Genomic DNA, 22,437 nt, shown 5'->3' on the forward strand with positions numbered 1-22,437 from the left:
TTCTGCACGCAAAACAATTAAGATTGAACTTCTGACTCATAATTTTATTTAGTAGTGCAACTTACATATGTATCTTCATAATGTTGGCACAGTAATATGTTTTTTCAACATGTTTAAGAAAATTGGCACTGTCTGTTTCTCTCCTTCTCAGGGAGCATTACCAGTGTGGAGGTCCAGGGTTTGTCCAGTGGCAACCATTACTTTTTTAAGTTGGGCGCATCTACGGAGGTGGGACCGGGGCCTTATTCACCTGTAAAGGATGTTCACACCCCACCTCAACAATATGGTACGTGTCATGTGGCATACCTATAGGTGACAGTAATAATAAGAAAGTAAGTAATAGGAGCGCTGGCAGCAGTAATCATGGTTGTGGAAGTAGCATTAGTTCAGTACAGAGAGGTCAATTTCTTTATTACATATATTATATTACAAGAGCCTCCAAAAATAAAACAACACTACACACAAACCCTTCCCACCACCTAGCTCACCCCAACCCAAATCATAAATACAGAGAAAATTTAAAAAAAATAAATTACTTAAAAAAATGAATAAATTAAAAAAAATTATGATTTCATTTTGGGCCAAATGGGAGGTTAAGCTTTTTGACATATGCATAAAAGGTATTTCCACAAATGTCCTTGTGGAGCCTTTCAGTGTATACTATTTTCTCAAGCTTCGCATTATGCAACACTTCCTTTATCAATTGACCATGACAGGGCGGACTTCCATCTAAGTAAGATCAGGCATCTGGCCAGCAGACCAACAAATGCTATAAGTCAACCTCTAAGACAGTTGGATTCAGTGGTGGGGGAGCCACTCCAAACAATGCTTTCAGAGCACTGGATTCTAAAGAGGTCAATTTCAAAGACAAAACAAAAAAATTTAATGAACTTAGACTTAAAAAAAGAGAGGAGTTAGGATTTATGTGGTCTTAAAGACAGAGGCTGAAACACTAACAATGATACTTCCATTTGTTAATGAGAGGAGCTTTAACAGTGTGGGAAGAAAGAAATGATGGGCATTTTTTAATGAGAACTGACAACAGAGGGAGCGAGGAAACAATATTAACTTGGTATTTTTTGTGTATTTTCCTTATTGTAATGCTTTTTCATTGCATAGGATTTTCTCATACACACACACACACACACTCACTTTCACATCCATACTAAGGCACACACACATACATGCACAGACTTTCCTATTAAAGTGGGTAATTTGTCCCTGCCAGGAGAGAAAGTGTAGCCCTGCAGGACACTTTTATTTCACTTTTCCTGTTCTGGTGCATTCTGAGGATAATAAGTGTGGATATCAAAGGGGCAGCCTCATCAGTGACCCCCTGGGGGAGATTACTGCTCTCTGTACAATGCAGGACTGCTATGAAAAGCACTTTCTTTACTCTCATGTCACTTTGTGTTTAAGTTTGCAATTTCATTATGCACTTTATAATTTCCCATTAGTCAGCATTTTAGCAATACCTGTAGTTATTAAATGCCCCTTTTGTCTTTAAACAGAGGGAGTCATGAATATGGAACCATTAACTACCCGCCAAACAATTATTCAACACGAGCCCCTTCAACTCATTCAGGGACATGCAAGCTCCTGGGTTTAGGAAAATAATCAATGAACTTTCATTTAAACATTTAAATATTGAATTTCTCTTCACATGTGCATGTGAGAGGAATATTGCTATGTACAGCAGTGCATAAATGTTCAATATGTTTTATCTGTTGTGTTTCATGGGTGGGAGTTTATTGTCAAAAGATAATATAATTCAAGTGTAATTTTGTGTTGTAAGTTTCTAAATACTGAACTTTCCCGGCACAATAAGCTGTGAGAATGAAGTGTCTTTTTACCCAAACCCTTTGTATACGAGAGAGTAATAGATTTATTTTGTGAATATGGGCTGTTATAGTGTTGCCAGTATGTAGTGTGAATGGAACTGTGATGGTTGGTGGGTGGGTGAGAGCTCCCGCCATCTGTTTCCTCTCCTCTCCATGTCCAGACTGCCAAAGATGACGAGCATAAATGAATATCAATGAAGGTCTGCTCTCCCTAGTTTAATGTTGCCTAGTACCTCTTTGGTACCGTGCTGTAACTTTGTCCTAAATGAAGGAATCAATACATTCTAACAGCGTCTCTTCACATCAGATCTGAGCCATATAATATGTCAAAATACATCATTTTTAAATGCAATTGAATAAATTGCCTGAGGTTATTTGGATGTGGTAACCCTACTAATCTGATGCAAATAAAAGCTAATGCTGCTGATTGTGGTTTACCTTGATTCTTACTATACACTTCTTCCTCCTTTTCCATGTCTGTTGTTTTAACAGAGCTGGACATCCATGCAGTGACAGGCATCATAGTTGGTGTGTGTCTGGGGCTGATATGCATCCTTCTCTGCATGTGTTTAAGCTTTCGTAACGGCAAGGCCAGGTATGGTAACTTGTATACAGTACCTGTGCACTCATCTACCTGCTCTCTTTACCTCTTACTTGTTACACTTACCCAGAACAAATGTTGTGTTACAAACATAAAGTCAGATATTTACTCAGACAACTGTATTACTGTAACAGTCTTCTATAATGTCCAACTCTATCCCTCCCTCCCCCCCTATCTCTGCTCCAAATAGGGAGGTATCTGGGGGCCTGGACTCCACAGCTGTGACCCCTCAGTACAGGAGAGGAGGCTGCCCCATTCCCCCTGATGTGCCAGAGTGCAGCGATGGCCACGAGTTGGAGACACTGATGCCCCCAGGCAGCCAAGAGTCTGGTCTGCTGCTAACAGCGGCCCCAGAGGAGCAGAGCCTGATGGCAAGTGCAAATCCAGAGGAAGGGGAGGATGCCCCTACACCTGAAACCAAGGTCAAAACCTGCAAACGGGGAGTTCTTTTACAGATGGGCCTTGGGATACTTTGATGTTTTTTCACATGTTGATAGAGGGATAATAGCTCTAATTTTTGTGCATCCACTGTGTTGTTAATCTTGCAGGCTGCTTGGAACGGCTCTGTGAGTCATAATTGGGTCAACAGAATCACTAGATACAGAGACACCATAACAGAAGACTCTCCGAAACTCATTAATGGAGCTCTCAACATGCTAACTAATGATAACGGCACGGTAAATGCATGAACTAAATATAATTACTTACAATCCAGCTATCAATCTGCATCTAACAAGCAGGTAAATTCGAGAGGCTATCTCAGCTTTGGGATCAGCGAGTCAAATGGCATTTCTAACTGTGATTCCTGCTGATATCTATGTGAAATGTTACCCATCATGCTCCAGGATTATGGGTTACATTATCTTAGATGTGTACTAAAGATCAGCTATTAAAGACTGTATGTGTACTTACACAAGAAAACATTGAGTGTTACCTTGGTAGATCAATTGATAGAATGACCTGAAGTAACAGTGACATTATTTTGTTGCAGGAAGATCGTCTGTGTATATCTCTGTGCAGTAACCAGGTCGAGGCAGAGGTTATCGTTCACTCAGAGCTGTCAGATCCAGGAAGGGAGAAATCGGAGGAGGGCAGCAAGAAGGCGAAGGATTCTAACACCACCAGGGGACCTTCATTATCAGAGGACAGATATTCCCCTTTGAGCCAGCCAAGCCTGCCACGAGAGGAGGAACCTCTTGAAAAACTGTCACTGGCCCAAAGCCCCTCGAGTCTTCCCTCGATAAAGTTGGTGGCTAATCACAACAGGGAGCTAGAAGGCATGACAGACCATCCGAATGCAGACATAGAACCACAGCAGGACATGGGGCTAACCAATGGCTTCCACTCCCCTAAGACAATGCGGTCTGTGCTGAGGTCAGAGCATCTGGAGAACGGGGACTCCAGACAGTGCCCTTTGGCACCAGGGAAGGCCATTTCTGCTGGGCTGTCCCCCGCCCCCTTTGTCAGCTCCGGCCTTGTCCACTCTACCTCAGCAGCACACAGTTACCTGTGCCCGTAGCCTTTGCATGTAGGGCATCGACCCTTACACACACATACAGACATCAGACTGATTTTGTTTCCTCTATGTACCCAGGAAGGATCCCCAAGGATTATTTTTATGCACCTCATTGTTGGATTTCTTTCTCTTCCTTGCAAAGTTTTTATAAATACTTTGCATCCATTGTTTCATACTTGTGTATATACAGTATACAGTATATTTTTAGTAGTAGAGTACTGTATATGGGTATGCATTCTCTAGCATTGTCCTGTCCGTAGGAAAGAAAAGAAAGATTTAACTTAACCAAGCAGATAAAAGTGGATTGAAGGAGGCTATTCCCACTGTGTCACACATGGCTCTGTTCCACTCAGGAAGGAGAGAGGCTGGAACGTTCCCTGAGTGAGTGAGCACTTGGAAAGGCTCATCATTGTGGTCGGGAGGAGTGGAAGCGCAGGCTCAATGGGTCTCCATGGGCTTCTTTGTGTGGATGCTACTTTACTGTGGCACTGAGGAATTAGCCTTGAAGAGTTCCTGCACACTCTTAGAGTGCAGAACACCTGTGTCTCTCTCCAACCTCCTGCTATCTCAGGGTCCACACACACACACACACACACACACACACACACACATAGAAAGCTAAAGCATAGCTGTGTTGATTCCATGGTATCTCATATAAACTCACATGTTCACACGTAAACATTTACACACACATTTCCTGACTGGAGTGTGGGGGTCTCAGGTGCCTAATTATTCTAGGTGCATTTATAACCTCTGTATATTTCTATAGATGATTATATTCAGTACAAGTACAAAACACATGTCAATATGATGAAAAAAAACACATACAGATATACAGATTTGGTACACGTGAAGTATTATTTTCCAAAATGCCATATATCCAGGTGGAATGATCTTGTGAACCAGGGACACTCAGTTGAGAAGTAAAAAAGTGGTCTTGCTGTTTTTCAGATGGTGGATATCTCATTTTGGAATCAAAGTATTTACATGTTAAATGTAACAAACACCCATCTGAAGATGGCTCTCCTGGTTTGGCTCCCAATTAGGGATGCACCAATGTCCACACTGGTCTCAAGATTTTGTGCCATCAGTTTGAGCAATTTGTCATTTTTAATTTGATATAATAAAAAAATAGTTCGAAGTGAAATCCTTGCCATGATTTGAAGGAAATGTTTTTTCCACAATGCCATTGATATTTCTACTTTTATTAGGTAGGAATGGAGTTTGATGAGAAGAAAGAAAGAAATATACTCCAATTTTTATATTGACCCAAACTGTTCAATAAAATCTGTGATACTCAAGTATTGGATTAGATTGGTTTTCATAATTAACCAATACTTATTGGTTTCTGCAGTGTAAAAGGAGAACTGGTGCATCCCTATTCCTTATCAACAACACTACCTCAATTTCTTTTCAGGACGGTTTCCAGTGTGGTTTTATTAGTTTTATGTAACTAGCACCTTTTTAAGATCTTTTTCTTAACTCGTCTGATTTTAAAGCCTTTGGTATTTGCAGAAATAATCGTCCGACACTGACTGTATGTTCTTGTGATAAGTCAAATAGCAAATTATGTCGCTTTAGTGCATTGCAGGCTTCCTCTCAGATCTCAGCTAGATTGTGTCACTCAGTATTGTAAAACGCCCACAGAGAACAAGAACACACAGTGTCTTTGATGGAAGCACCTGAAACCAGGTCCAGCCAGTTTCATCTAATTGCAGAGTCACAGCAATTTCAGACCTGCAGTTCTGGACGTGAAATTCAAGTCAAACCAGTATCATCTATAGGCAAAATAATTTGACCTTTGTGCCACCTGCAGGCAATGAGTGTTACTACAGCAGTTTTCAAATTTCACGGGTTCTGTTTGAGTGTCTGTCTGTGGTGGACGTTTTAAAAGGTACACATTTTTAATTATGTATCTTACATGTGATGCAAAATGTGAAACCTAAAACAAAAACAAAACACGCACACACACACATACACACACAAACACAAAGAAATCAGTAGCTATAAAAAAGAAAAAAGCTAAGCTGTAACCTGCATTGCCTGCAGGTGGCACAAAGGTCAAATTATTTTTATTATAATTATTATTTCAGAAATGTTACAGTTGCAGAAGCTGTAACTTTCTTTCATGCAGGAGGTGATGACGGACATGTCTATATTCAGTGTGTGTAAGATGGTTTTATAGGTGCTTCCCATCCAAACTAAGACCTGTAAGGATGTGAACCCAATACTTTAACTCATGTTTCACTTGTGGAAACAAAGGGCAAGGGTTTCTCTGTGTGAGTGTGATATGAAACATAATAATAATAATAATAATAATAATAATAATAATAATAATAATAATAATAATAATACTGATAATAATAATAATAATATTAACAATAATAGTACACTTCAAAAACTGACAGAATGAGCAGACCATTGAGTCAAGCTCTGTTGTACATGATGTCTCTTCTTCTCTCAGGTGGCTGTCTTTAGTCATCCAGCAGTGAAAAGGGAGTGTGCAAGCCGGAGACCACTTCTTTTTGTATGTATGCCATGCAAGTGTCTAAATCTCACCAGCTCAACTCAATCACCCCAACAACTGAAATGTAAAGTGTTTCTCATGACATGTAGGAAACATACTCGACATGTTTCTTTCTCAACATAATTGTGTTTGCTCTAAACTTTTCTGATCAAAATGCATGGTTGGTACCTGAAAGAGGCTTATTTTATTATAATTTTATTTTTTAGCCTTGCCATGTATGTACTTAACCTTGCAATATAATTAACATGTTTCTTACTGCTGTAGCAGTCATGTAGGGAAAGAATTGAATGTGTTTGTCAGCAGACCTGGGTCAAATATTAGCTGGAGGATGTTTTGGGGGTTAGTGCAGAGTTTGCTATATCAGGAGAATTCAAGACTTAAAAATGTACGAAACTCACTGTATTGTGCTATTTGGCAAACCACGCTTAAATGGTACATGAAGAGTAATTTAACAGCAAGTTCACCTGTGGCAGGAAACTGCTGCTGCACCACTCAACTCATCGATCTAAAGTGTCAAGCATGTTTTTACTTGTGGCCACTCCAATCAGTGATGTCAGAGCAGGTTTCCACTTGCTTTTAAAATAAAACATCTGCTGTTACATCATTAATTTGGGTGACTATTTTAATACATAGTGAGCAGTGCAGCCAGTTTTGTGTTCTAGTGATCATATACTCTTTATGTATGCTAAAATGAACCACCAAAATTATTTGTGTGTATTTTTGACCCAGGTTCTCTACTGATACAGTTTTTTTATGTCCTGAATCCATAAAGAAGCATATTCTTAAAAGCATTCCAGTCTGATATCTTCGACATACCTCTCTCAGTCCAGGTCAGCCATGATTAGCCATGCTACCTTAAGAAGAGGAGTGCTAAAACCCCAGACTATGTTCCTGCTGCTGTGATTGGCTTCATCCCGAGCTGGCTTCAGTTCATCCATTCACTTCAGTATTTGCAAATACTTGAGCCAAATCTGTAGTGTCTGGGCTACCCAGTGAATGGGGATGACTGAATCAGAGTAGTATAAGAGTGTTTTGAGTAAGTAGTAACAGTAACAAAGATGACTTATGATTGTCTAAACCTTTTGACGCTCAGCCTGTAGAGTCCTTTCACTGAACATCAAGTTTGTGTCTTTTACCCAACATTACCCATTTTCAAATAGTATAAACAAATATTATACCAAGTTTTGATTTTGTATTTTATGTATATTTCTCATAATTGAATACAAAGAAACCATCGCTTTGCCCATTGCAGCTGTTGTGTCTTCCAACATGGGAGATATTCAAGAGCCTTCTGTGAAAAACCTCTGTTGTCATTGCAGACAAACCACAGCCATTTGGCACTTGTGTAGGCTATGTAAAATACAAATTATTTGCTGATGCTCTTCTGCCCAGAGAACGCTCTCGACACCACTGCAATTTGTTCTGATGGACATTTAACATGTTTTGAAATGAGATGGTTTGTGTCAGTGAGTTGCAGTATTTGAGAGTTATTCAGTTAAGTGATTTCACATCTGTGATGCAGGAGTCAGATTTTATCATAATGTAGCTGCCAAAATCTATAATAAAAATCTTAGTTGGACATTGCAATGGTTCAATATAGACTATAGTAACATACAGTATTTAAGTTTAGAAGTTTCATGTTTTATGTTTTCATGTTTTACCACAAATATTTCGGCTAAATCAGGCTGTTTTGCTCGTATTTTAAGTCTTGATGCAGTAGTGGTGTGTGGAGCCAACACAGAGGATCTGTAATGGGGATTAGCCTAAAACCTGCCTCCAGCAAAAAGGATGTATGCTCTCCTTATATGAGCTCTATTTAACTCTTTTAACCACTATCTTTGAAATACATGTAATTTTTTCCTTTTTGTTTGTCTTTTTGTTGGCTGGAACAATCAGATTTTTTTTTTTTTTTGGTGGGGGAGTGGGTGCTCTCATTTCGTAGAGATGATAATTACTTTGCTAATTTTCATTTCATCCTCTTTCTGTAAGGGTTGTATTAAACAGTATACCTCATGTTGGTAACTTGTTGATTTGATTCTGATCAGTTTCTTGATACTGCACATTTTATAACAAGTAGAACATAAGCATCCTGTTGTTTTGTGAGCCAAGTTTTTCATGGAGGACAGGATCGACTGTTAAGTTTTACCTCAGTGTGAGTTATTACTCATTACAGTGGCCTGGATGGTCTAGTCTAGTGGTGAAGGGGTAAACAAATAACAGGGGTAAGGGGTCAGTGGACGTAATCTAAACTGACTTTTACATTGTTATTCTGCGATACTAGTTATTACCAAATTTGTGCTTCTGCTGAATAACAGCGTAAGAGTCTGTTTTTGGTAAAATACCACTTTAACACAACCCAGGCAACTGAAGTACTAAGCAGGAAGAAGGGCTAAAGGGACATCCTCCCCAGGCAGGTCATACCTCTCAATGCAGACAGCCATTTAGAAATAATTGTCTCTTCTCTACTCAGGTGCCCCATCTTTGCATAAAATTGTAGAGGATCATGCCAGCATATCCAACTCAGATACATGTCATTTGTTGTCAAACAAAGCCTCATTTTGTCCTTTTTGGAAAGTAAATCAAGGAAACTCTTATGCACAGATGATATTTTGTTTTGTACAAATCACTCAGTGTATTCTGTCTTTTCTCTGTACATTCTGGTGCTTTGTGGTGAGCTGCTTTGTCCAGTGATGTCACATTGTTGTGGATTTTTTTTTTTTTTTGTACGTCGTCCTCTCTAGTTTTGTGTGTACCCGCTCAGTTGTGCTTCTCAGAATGTGTAAGCACAGACTCTGTGGTCATGTACCGCCAGCAACGCTCTACAGCTATTCAGACACCTCTGTAATCATTGTGTGCCGAACAAGACCTCATTCATGTCAAAGATGCTACTGTAGGAGCAACTGTAGGAGCAATTGTAGGAGCACTTAATAGATGAGCACTTCTTCCTGGGCCATGAGAAACTTTTGACTGTCATCTTTACATTTCTAGAAGTGCAATTTTGTTAGTCTGTAAAACGACAGATGGATTACTCAGTGTTAGTCATGGCGACCATAGCCATGATGTGTGATAGAAACATTGCTTGTTCAGAGGAATCAGTCACAGGAGAGGTAGTATTTGTGGTTTGTAGAAATATTTCCACTGTGTTACCATATGTGAACATGTCAAAACTCACAACAACTCTCAAGATGTCTGTGGAAACTACTCTTCTGTAAATAAACATCAAAGAAATTTGAAAGCTAATCTCAGTGTAATTCTTTGGATCTCTACCAAACTGTGCATTCTTCAGCCCAACTTAAATCTCAAGAATCTCTGTTATTTTCTTTTTTATCACCTTGGTCTCCAAAGATTTATCAGTCAATTTAACTCCCTGTTTGAATACTTTTCCTGGCATTTACGTTCCCAAAAATGACATTTAAGATACCTGGCAACTTGCGTACTTGGGTTATTTCTTGTCACATCGCAATCATTATGACCTTGATGTTATATCGTAGTGTATGATATATTGTGCTGTACAGGTTTGCATTCATAGATTAAAATTAATCTCACCTTGTTAACTGTGGGGAGGGAGGGAGAAAAAAGAGCCCTGCAGATGAGTTAGTGTATAATTATGCAAAAAATAATGTAATTTACAAAATATCACAGTATTTAAACATAATGTACACTGTATACAGTGTATAATGAAACTCTGAGTCAGTTAACAGTCAACAGGTTTGTTATATGTAGGAACCATTTTCATGATCGGTAACAAAATTAAACAAGTCTTTTTGCTAAGTGTATTTTGCTTTCATTTTCTGCAGCTGTTGTTGGATTAGATGAAACACCTCTCTCACTTATTTATGGTAAATATATAGATTTAGATAGCAGCTGGTTAACTTAGCTTTGCATAAAGAGTGAAACAGGGGGAAACATTTCTGTCTAAAGGTAACAAAATCCACCTGCTGGTATCTCTAAAACTCTGACCAGGACCAGGATAGCTGTTTTCCATTGCTATCTGTCTTTATGCTTCGCTAAGATAATTATCCCCTGGCTGTAGCCTCATATTTTATGGTCACATACAATAAGCTAACTCTCAGCAAGAAGGTGCGTAAGAAGGTACGTAAAATGTTCCTATTTCCTATCCTATTACTATTCTTTGAAATGCTAAAACTCATTATTCCACATCTAAAAGTTGGAAAATGTACAACAAATACATGCTTAGAGCAATTATTTACAGCATCTAGTCCTATTTGATTATTGCCATTTATTACTTCAAATAATCAAGAATAATATAGTTTGCAGTTTAAATTGCATGCTAGATCTATTAATACAGAAAGTGGAGAAACTGAATGAGGTTGTTTTCTAAAAGTCATCAGCCCAGCCCCACAGAGGCATAATCGGTTATAAAAATAATAAGCCATGATGTCTCTAGAGCCTAGAATACAGTCAAATAAATCCTGCATTGTAATAACTGGCCTCCCATCATCCCTTTGGGTGCACATATTAGCCAGGTAACATGCCCTCAGTTCCTTTGTGCCCCACCCTTTTCATTTCAGCAGAGCCTGAGGAGGGTAATCACTCACACTTAAAGATGTCATTCTTATATGAAACACAGGGGGGCAGTGTGGTCTTTCCTAACAATTATAAAAAAGAGGCATCATAACCCAGTGCCACTCCCATTAAGAGAGAGTGCTGCTTGAGTGTCGGAGCTCACCTCATACCTGCTTGGCTACTGAATTGTGCAAATGTATAGAAAACTGTTTGTGCTTGCAAATTTATATTGCTTTTACATGCACAGGTGGTCAAAAATATATAATATTGCAGCGCATTAAAAAAGATACACATTTCAAAATGGTGTGAGAACTGTGTGTGTGTGTCTGTTTGTGTCTTTGTGTGTATGGGTACGTGTACATGATGGGAGACACAGACAGCCTGAAAAAAAACAAGAGAGGGAGGTGATGGAGATAAGAGGGTGAGATGAGGGCAGAGAGTTAAGACAGGAGCACTGAGGCGACATCACATGGCAGAATCCCCTGAAGAGTTAGATAAAAGCTTGTGCTGAGCTACAGAGGGGTTGGATTCACTATCTTCAGCAACTCATCACCATTAATCAGAGGGCGAGGCTCCTGTGCAGAGGTCTTTGAGGGGACACATATGCACAAGACCACACATGAACACACAATATTACACACCTGTACACAAGCATAGAGTCAAATGCAAACACTCATGCATGCATTCATACACTTCAATGTACTCACCAATGCACCTGTCTGAATGTGTAATTGTTAGTGTGTATATTGTGTTTCCATCCAACAACGGAGTGGTCTCTAGGCTAGTTCAGCATGCCTCATATTTCATCTGAGAGGCAGGCGAGTGGAGCACAGAGAGTCAGGTGAGGGCTGTATTAATGAGGTATAGCTTACTGCCTGTGGGGAAATAACTGTGAGGAACTCTTGAATCAGCCCATTCATTCTGCCTCTTCCTGCTTCTGCTACTACATTACTACAGTCTCCACCTTCAGTATCAGCCCTGCACAACCCCCTGAACTGTGTGTTCTCTCTTCAAAGCATACAGTAGAAGATCTCCTGGGTTGATAGGTATTTACAGATGGTTCTTTGTGCTTGTGGAAACTGGGGGTCTGGCACACACCAAAAAAAAAATGGTGCTGAATAGCACTTAAAGTGGTTCTTTCGCTTGTAATCATAGGGGAACAGTTTTTGGTGCTATATAGCTCCTATCTTTAAAGGTGCTATAAAGCACTTTTGCCAAATGGTGCTACATATAATCATTAGTGGTGCCATATAGCCCTATATTGCTTCAACAAAAATGGTGCTAAATAGCACCCAAAACTGGTTCTATGCCTCGTAATCTAACCTATATAGCACCTTTGTCAAATGATGCTACAAAGAACCATTAGAGGTACTATATGGGGTTGGTGTTAATCGAGTCATGGGTAAAATTAGTAAGATTGGGTGTTAGTTGAAAAATGGGTAAAATGAGCAAGGGGGGTTGCTACTCGAAAAATGGTTAAAATGCAAAGATCGTCCGATTTTCATGAAAACTTTATAAAGTGAATATGGTGTGGGTGTTAATCGAGAAATCGGAAAAATTAGTAAGATTGGGTGTTAGTTGGGTAAAAAAAAATGGGTAAAATGACGAATGGGCGGTTGTTACTCGAAATATGGGAAAAATGAGTAAGGGGGGGGGGTATTACTCAAAAAATGGGTAAAATGTAACAAGCATCCAATTCTCCTGAAAACCTGTTAAAATGAATATGAGGTCGGTGTTAATTGAGAAATGGGTAAAATTAGCAAGATTGGGTATTAGTCGAAAAATGAGTAAGGGGGGTTATTACTTGAAAAATGGTTAAAATTTAGGAGAGTCCGATTTTGTTCAAAACTTGATAAATTGAATATGGGGTGGGTGTTAATCGAGAAATGTGTAAAATTAGTTAGACTGGGTGTTAGTTGAAAAATGAGTAAAATGAGCAAGGGGAGGTATGTTACTCGAAAAATAGGTAAAATTGAAAGAGCATCCGATTTTGTTCAAAACTTGACTAAGTGAATATGGGGTGAGTTTTATTCAAAGAAATTGGTTGAATTAGTAAGATTTGGTGTCAGTCTAACATTGAGTAAAATGAGTAAGGGGTGGGGGTGTTACCCGAAAAATTGGAAAAGTGAGTAAGGTGAGCAGTATTACTTGAAAAACGGGCAATAGGTAAAGAGCATCTGATTTTGTTCAGAATTTGATTAAGTGAATATGGGGTGGGTGTTAATCGAGAAATTGGTAAAATTAGTAAGAATGGGTGTTAGTCGAAAAATGGGTAAGAGCTTCCGATTTTCCCAAAAACTTGATAAAGTGAATATGGGGGGGTGGGTGTTAATCAAGAAATGGGTAAAATTAGTGAGATTGGGTGTCAGTTATAAAATGGGTAAAATGAGTAAGGGGGGGGGGGGGGGGGTTACTCGAAAAACAGGTAAAATGAAAAGGGCTTCCGATTTTCGCGAAAACTCAATAAAATGAATATGGGGTGGGTGTTAATCGATGAATGGGTAAAATTAGTAAAATTGAGTGTTAGTCGAAAAATGGGTAAAATGAGTGGGGGGGGGGCCTGTTAGTCAAAAAATGGGTAAAATGAAAAGGGTATCCAACTCTCCTGAAAACTTGATAAAATGAACATGGGGTGGGTGTCAATCGAGAAATGGGTAAAATTAGTAAGATTGGATGTTAATTGAAAAATGGGTAAAGTGAAAAGGTTGTCTGATTTTCCTGAAAACTTGATATAATGAATAGCATCATATTGCTTTAACAGAAATGGTGCTAAATAGTACCCAAAAGTGGTTCCATGTCTCGTTATCATAGGGGAACACTTTTTGGTGCCATACAGCACCTTGTCAAATGGTGCTATGTAGATCTATTAGAGGTGCTATATAGCACTTTATTGCTCCAAAAATGGTGCTAAACAGTACCCAACATTGGTTCTTTGGCTCGTAATCATAGGGGAACCTCCTTTGGTGGTATACAGCATCTATCTTTAAGGGTGCTATATAGGACATTTGTCAAATGGTGCTATGTAGAACTAAATATAGCACAAAAAGCATCTCCCTCACTGGAAAAACAAGGCTTGTCATCATCGGAGGCAATCTCAATGCAGAGAGATATCGAGATGAGATTCTGCAACCAGTGGCAATCCCATATCTCCACAGTCTGGGACCAAACTCTATCCTCCAAGATGACAATGCTCGCCCCCACAGAGCGGGGTTTATCAGAGACTACCTCCAGAATTTGGGAGTGGAGAGGATGGAATGGCCTGCCAGCAGTCCTGATCTCAACCCCATTGAACACTTGTGGGATCAGCTTGGAAGTGCTGTTCATGCCAGAGTGACCAACACAACCACGTTGGCTGACTTGCGACAAATGCTGATTGAAGAATGGGATGCCATCCCACAGCAGTGTGTAACCAGGCTGATGACCAGCAAGAGGAGGAGGTACCAGGCTGTTGTGGCTGTGTATGGTTCTTCCACACGCTACTGAGGCTCCTGTTTGTTAAATGAATAAATTGTTAAATTGCCAATATGTCTTGTTTCTTCAAACTTCAATCATCCAATCCACCAAACACCAAACAATGTCAATGGCAGAATAAGCTGTTTGGCATTGGCAGAGAAGATTTGGCATATTTTTCATGGGTACAAGCCATATACTCAGCTCTGCTGCTCATCCCACAAATGCATGTTTCTTACAAATGTGGTACCATTTAAAAAGGAAATAAACAGGCGTTCCAACAGTATAAGTTTTATTGCCAAGAAGCATTGTTACAACAAAGAAATAATCTACCAAACACAAATTCCCTTACTTTTTGTGCTATGTTTATTAGAGGTGCCATATAGCACTGTGTTGTTTTTACATTTTTAAGCCAGCAGGGCCCTTAAATTACATTTACCATATTTATTTAATTAAATCATACTACCATAGATGAGTCAGTATGCTTCTAAATGACACTTTTACTTAAAACATGAATGATAATTAATCATTTCTTGCCAAATGGTGACTTAAAAGATTAAGAATCCTTTACTAAATGCTTACTAAGAAACAATATATTATCCTTTCAAATCTTTTATATTTCTTTCTTTCAGCAAATACAGTCAATACTAACAAGTCAGGGAAAAAATAAATATATAAAACACACATACAACACGCACACACACACGCACACACACACACACACACACACACACACACACACACACACCACAATATATTGCCCTTAAAAAAATACAATATAGAAATACAAAATATTGCAACAAATATAGAAATACAAAATATTGCAACAAATATAGAAATACAAAATATTGAAACAAATATAGAAATACAAAATATTGCAACAAGCTTAAAATATGTTAAATTTTGTGGAAGAGAGAGTCCTGGTTTACAAACATTCTGGCCCATAGCCATTTACTGCAGCCCTGTAAGCAGGTCTCCTTTTGGCCTACAGGCTTAGTCCTACATTAGATTTTCTGAGCAAAATAAAGAACTAGTCAAGAGCTTTTTATATTAGAATGAGGGTGAGTGAGTGAGTAAGTGAAACTGAGTAATACATACACTCGCAAACTGAGTTGTATACTCTCCTACAGTCTACTCACAGATTGAGTTGTACACTCTTTTTACTGTGACAGGAAGTCCAGCTGCATCCTTCAATTTCAAAATAACACACTCCAAAAAGGTGAGTCTTTTTCAGTCCTTTAGGATACTGGATTCAAAACTTGAAATATACGCACAGGAGGACGCCCAGTGCCATCGAGATGTCGTCACTCTCTTCTGTGATCAACTGACCATCTAATATGAGCACAATGTGGTCATACTGCATAGGGTGACCCTCCCTACAGCCTTTAATCACCATCTTCGGTGTTGAGATGCCAGGAGTGCTAGTCTGAGCATTGCCCTGGGGGAGAGGGAATAATAGCATTAACCATCTTCTCTCACATTTATTTGAAAGGCAAATCTTATGAGTTAACATTAAAATTTTACTACTTTCATACAACTGCTCAAATACTTTTGCCATTAAATGTAAATTAATGTAATTTTCTTTCCACTTTGATAGAGTAGTTTGTGTAGACCAACAAAAAAAAAACTAATGCTTGCATGTGAAATAATTTTATAGCATAACAAAATGCGCAAGAAGTGTAGTGCTTTGATTACATTGTGCTTCACACACCATAGTCAACTGTTCATGGCTCACCTCAACTTCAAACAACAACCCTGGGTCCTCTTTGAACGGTGCAGGCAAGAGCAGAATGGCCGCTTCCAACTGTAGGCCTTAATACAAAATAACTTAATTAATCTAACATAACATAGTGGATGCTTTTACCCAAAGTGCATTACAGTACATACTTTTTAAAAGTCTGTGTAAAGGAAAATCTGAGATTTCTTTTTAAACACATTATACATGTTAAGAAAATAACTGCTAAAACGTGATATTGGGTGGAAACCTTGTAGCTCCATATTTTTTTTTTTTTTTCATAAATCACTGCTATTGGTCAACCTTTACATCTGTCTATGGGTTTTACAAATACTTGCCCAATGAATAGTATTAAAAAGAGCTTGTGACTAAATCTCATTACTCCATTGGATCTTCAACTGTTGGCAAAACCTCATAGCTCCACCCCGCCTCTATCTTGAAAGAAGTGGTGCACACAGAAGAGCGGCAGAGTGACGAGGCGATTTCGTCTTTCTTCATCTGAGGTAAATAGCTCAATAAAATGTTCTCAAATTAGCCCTAGGTTGTTGTAAACTCAGTTAAAACTATGCAGTGTACCTGTTTATCAAATTTAGCTCTTAACACTTATTAGAACACTCAGTGTAAACTCTGTCCACTGTTGAAATGGCAATGATAAATGAAGTAAGTTAGCCACTAGCTTGCTGAGTCTACATAGCAAGCTAATATTTTATGATTACTGTTACAGCCTATTGTTCACTGATCAATTGCTACTTAAGATTGTCATCAGTAGATGTAACATTATGTAACATCAGTGTTGTATAATACAGATTATAGATGTGTTGTCTAGTTTGCTAGATAACAAACTTTTTGCTTCAACATGATGCTAATATAACGTGTTGTCTGCATGGATCTGAAAGCCCTTCTTGTCTGCCCGAGATTGAAAGCGTCAGCTCTGTACTACAAGTCAAAACTCGCTGTCCACAATTTCACAATTTATGACATGTCTACACACAATTCCACTTGCTATGTCTGGCATGAAGGTGAGGGAGCTCTGTCTCTCTGAGCATAAGGAGCATGAGGAGTACATTTTGTGGAGTGATGGTTATGGGTACCAAAACCACAATTCTGTGCTCAGCAATGCTCTGTAGAGGTTTTCCACAGAGATGAAGAAGGTAGTCACCCAGAAGTTCCTGGAGTAGGGGCACACACAGATGGAGTGGACTCAGTGCACAGTGTCATTGAGAGGTGTCTGAGAAACCAGTAAATCTGTGTCCCGGCTGAATAGGTTGCCCTGATAGAGAGCGCATGGTCCAAGCCCAGCCCATATCAAGTCAGATATGTAGACCATAACCACTTCCAAGACTTCACCAAACTGAGGCCCTGCAAGTCTATCTGCCCAGGGATCAAACCTGGTGACCCCACTGTCTGTGATGTCTGAGCCATCAGGTAACTGTCAAACTAAAACCACTGTCTCTCTCACCAGTCCAGGTCAAAAGTCATGATGTTGCACATTTACTTGCTGTTCAATCTGTTATGTGATATTATACATTGTACTGTATATAAACTGATGATGCTGTGTAAACGGAGGTGTTCAAACTCTGTCACTTTTTCTTTTTGTATGTTATTAGGTACAACCTCAATGGGACGATGGACTTCAAGATCCAACAACTGGACTCCATTTCCAAAGCACCAGCTCCAACACAGCACCTTAGACACACTTGCAGTCACACCACTCTACACAGAGAGCCAGAAGATCAGGGAGATGAAATACAAACATCTCAAAGACCTGAAGGAGGTCATACCGAAAGACTTCCACAGCTTTTATGACAACCTGAAACACTAGGAAACACAATACACACACACTCAGTCACTCACATGCAGTTATCTGTACACACAAACATACAAAGCGAAACATTGTTAATCAATTGTTGATGATTGTTGATACATTTTTGATACACTGTTGTGGATAGATAAATTGTTGTAGGAAGTTGTAGATACACTGTTAATGTTCATTGTGTGTTTGTTATTGTTAGTGCAGCGTCACTTAATTTTATGATGGACTACCTGTTTTTTTATATCTAATGAACATGAATTAATGTATTTATTTATTTATTTATTGTTGGTGTGCCATTGTTATATTAAATGCACATTTAAAAAAAAAAAAAAAGATTGTGCCTGTCTAATGCATGTAATCAACTGTTGTGTTAGAGAATACTCTAACTAGTATTATTCATAATAGTCTTGCATTCAGTTAGCCCTATTGCTGTTTTGTACACCCTCCAGTAACTTCATTCAACTGTAGAAGAGTACACAGCATTAGTAGAAAGTCTCTGGCAATGCACAGCTAAATAAAGAACTGGTTGAGGAAGTACAGTGTTTTCTTTATGCAAGAAACACCAAGTCTGTAAAGGCTAATGTTTTATGTATTTGAGGCTTAAGACATGGGAGCAGAGAAGAACGCAGGCAAACCACGGTAGGTTGGAATGCAGTTTAGTCTAGCATTTGCCGTCTAGTCATAGCCAATACTGTCTTCAAAAGCCTGTTCATAGCACTTAATCTTTTATAACTAGAGATTTTGGCCAATTGTATTCCACAACAGGAAAAACTGAGCGCACACATAGCTACAATAAACTTTATAACAAGTAAGTTGATGATAACGTAATGTGATGCACTTACTGCCTGAGATGCAGCTGTTCTATTCAATGACGGACAAAACATGCATCTCCACATTCACTGGTCCTGGTAACTCCATTTGAGCTTGCTTTTGGTAAAATATTAATAATATAATTACACATTTAAGTATCTTACCATATATAAAGACACAATACCAACTGTGAGGATGCAGTGTTCAATTATTTAAAAAACACAGGGTTTTTTTCATTTCCTGAAACATTTTTGGACATAGAAGTTTTGTGCCGGCAGCAATGATATCATCCATGATGCTTGCCTTACACCTTACCTAAGGCCTATTTTAAATTCTGTATTTTTATACAAGAGTTTGGTATGAGCATTGTTAACTCAGAGGCTGTTCAGTTGGACTGCGCTTTCAGCACCTTCAGCGCCTTCAGCGGACATGCCCCTAGCGGTTCAGGGCAGAGAATACTCCTTATTCATCAATGGTTTTTAAACATAATTTTTTTAATCATTCAAATTTGGCTGGGTGGTTTATTACACATTTTTCTGTGATGTGACAAACTCAAAACACATTTATTATTGCTTTACACGACCTTTAACATTCATTAGTGTGTGTGAGACATGCAGAAGGAAGACAGGTAGGATCTCGGTCAGACAGTTATGGTGTTTGTCAGTCAGTCACCATTGAAAATCTATGCAGTGCAGATTTAATTGATGCAACTGCCTTTTTTCAGTCTGCCATCCTCACAGTCATCAATCATGCGTCTGAACTTCTCTTTCAGGGGACTCCGCAAAACTTGAAGGACTCGAGGTGCCATTACAGAGAGCTATGCGAGAATTTGTTGGTCCACATTAACATTGGTGTGGTCTCTAAGACCCCAATGTAGCTTATGTTAAGATGAAGGCAAAGTAGAAAAGACAAGTATTAAAATATAGTCATGATCCATACAATTAAATAAGGAGGCAATTAATACACTACTGTACTTACCATTTTGGCCAGTCTGAAACACGGGAACTCAGTCAGAGTCTCCTCTGTACTGTGGTTGGACACAAAATTTCTCTGGTAGCATTTTATCAGTGCCATCCTTTCTTTGTGGAGCTCTATGTTTGGTTGAAGCTTCTCTGTTTCTTCTTTCATTACTTGCAAATGTTCCTTGATGCTTCGTTCATCTTCTCCTGGATCAACCTATTGAGGTAGTCAAATTGTTAATAATGGGGTCTGTCAGTAAAATATGAAAAAAAAAACAACGAACGAGATTCAAGGAAATTGTATAAAATTGCTGAAAAAACTACAACATATGGGACCTTTAGGTGTATCAGGAAAAAAAGCCCAAATGGTAATTCTGCACAGACTCAAGTTTTCAACTTATTTTTATCTCATCATATTTATTTTCCACAATTTACCTCAATATTTATTGGAGCACTGCTACAGGGCCCCTAGAATTCAGAATCCAGGATTGCCAGATTTTTTAGGGAAAACTACATGCACCACAGAAAAATGGAAAGGGCAAGAAATCCTGAAGAATAATATCTAAATTATAAGACTGAAGCGTCATTCCAAAGAACACCACCAAGAACACCACCAATCACCAAGCAAAAACAGATAGATAAACAATTGTATCAGGGTTTGAAGTTAACTTTTTTCTCAGGGCTTTTTTTGCCCCCCTTTAATTGATTTTCAAGGGCATATGATGCATTTTTGGCATTTTCGCCCAAGCCCTCATTAATTCCAAATCCTGAATTGTATCCATCTTCACAGTCAACCACCAAACAAGTAAAATTAATGCAAAAACAATCGAAATTCAACAGAGGCCTATACTATGAAGCCATTGTATCCCACCCATGTTGTGTTGCCTGTTGTGTTTCTTCATTACACAACAGACCTGTGTAGCTAGTCAGGAAGGTAGGAGGAGCTGGCATGATTTTCCCACTACTGTCTGTGGCTTGCCTGGCTCGCAAAATTCAATTTAAACTGTCAAACTAGGCGTTGCAGATCAAATATGAATTAAGATTCAGCAATTCCACATCCTATATCTCACCTAAAATGTTGTCAGAAACAACCATTTAGGTGGTTGGATTCTCTCATTCACCTTATATTCCAGGAGACTAACACATTGGCTGTGTGTTTAGCGAGAAAGCAACATGGTTGCATTCCAGCCTTGTCTTGTTTGGCCAAATAGCGATCGTTGGAAATAACATTGCTTCACCTATAAAGACATCTAGGGCTGGACGTTAAAATGATCTCAGTACAGGATTGCAATAAAATTCATGTCAATAATGATGATAAACATTGGACATTTTTTACTTATTATGGATAGATCTAATAGCCTATCACACAGCAGAAATAAATGTGACTACAGTCACTCAGTCTGCAGTTTTTGGCTCACATGTCAGTGTACATGCCCATTTCTTACAGCAAAGCAAAACCATTCATTAGCAGGGCTATGACTATCTGGAGTGCCCATCACTCCAGAGTAAGGTAAGCCAAAAAAAGTTGCTTTAACTCACTAAAATGTCTCTCTAGTAGAGACATTCTGTATGCAACTGCAGAATAGTCAACACACACTGTCGTTTTAATGAGGCTGACTGCAAATGCACGAAGATAACTGCTACGCTAGGCTAAGCTCGAAGCTAAGTAAACGGAGTAGCAACCAAAGGCACTAACACTAGTGTCGTTTCAGAAAGAAAACTAACGAACCAAGTGACGTAAAATAAGCACAGAATATAATGTAGTCAGTAAGATAAATGAAGAGGTTAGAGCAGAATATATACTTTAATATATAAAAGATGTAACATAATGACTGGATTACAATTTTGCACTTTTTTACTCAGATTTCTTTGTGATCCACTTGTTTAGTTTTTTGTCTTGGTTACAACTCTAAAATATTTGAGATGTTTGCTGCCCTGCCAAAGAAATTTGATGTGATAGTAATTACAGTTTTACATTATTTTAATAAGTTACAAGGCAAGCTAACTTGTATTATTTTGTTAAGGCAGATAAAGCGTTTGCAAAGTTAAATGTTTATATTAAGATTTTATTCAATATATTCTTTTATCAAAAAATATATTCTAAACTAAGCCATTTTTGCACAGTTAAATGTTTACATTATGTTATTATATTTTTTATGTTAGTAAACTATGATTATCAGGATACTCTTCAAAGTGGTAGCATTATCAAATTATATATCATGATAAATATCTATATTGATTAATAGGGAAAAAATTATCATATTTTTGCCATGTCATCCAGCTCTAAACACAACACTGCTTAACTTATACAATCTTGTTATATCTAAGATTCGCTGAAAAAAATAATTGTTTTTGTGCATAGATCACTAGATTTATAGAACTTTGTCAAAAAATCCAAACTATCCCTTTAAATCTACTTAAAAAGGTTTTCTCTGATGTCCATGGATTATTGCAGAAATTGTAATTTTACAATTTCTGAATTTAGGTCTACTGTAGAATTTGATTTGATTTTTTACCGTGATGATTGGATTAGCTTCAGATGTCTGAGGTGGCCACTTCCTTCCGCCCATCTCTCTTTCAATCGCCGGATTTCATTGTTGGCCAAAAGTGGCCGCCTTTCCTTCTTAAACTTATTCCTCAGCAATTCAAGCATGGGAT

At 38.4% G+C, this 22,437-nt stretch overlaps 1 protein-coding gene across 3 annotated transcripts in view; it reads left to right on the top strand.

Moving 5' to 3' along the window:
• Positions 1-9,714, top strand: part of igdcc4 (immunoglobulin superfamily, DCC subclass, member 4) — a 62,529-nt gene extending 52,815 nt beyond the window's left edge. Inside the window, exons 16-21 of one of the 3 annotated variants that reach the window (XR_006399409.1) lie at positions 152-286; positions 2,334-2,436; positions 2,633-2,864; positions 2,991-3,119; positions 3,434-6,485; positions 7,311-9,714. Coding sequence is in view for 2 of the 3 variants with exons in the window: in XM_044337580.1 (XP_044193515.1) it covers positions 152-286; positions 2,334-2,436; positions 2,633-2,864; positions 2,991-3,119; positions 3,434-3,961 (1,127 nt within the window). In the remaining variant the exon portion in view is untranslated. Of the gene's footprint in view, positions 1-151; positions 287-2,333; positions 2,437-2,632; positions 2,865-2,990; positions 3,120-3,433 lie in introns of all 3 variants that reach the window. The other 2 variants (XM_044337580.1, XM_044337688.1) reach the window with 2 other exon arrangements.
• Positions 9,715-22,437: the final 12,723 nt, after the last annotated feature.

Source organism: Thunnus albacares, chromosome 1 (genome assembly GCF_914725855.1).
Source record: "Thunnus albacares chromosome 1, fThuAlb1.1, whole genome shotgun sequence".
Lineage (NCBI taxonomy): Eukaryota > Metazoa > Chordata > Actinopteri > Scombriformes > Scombridae > Thunnus > Thunnus albacares.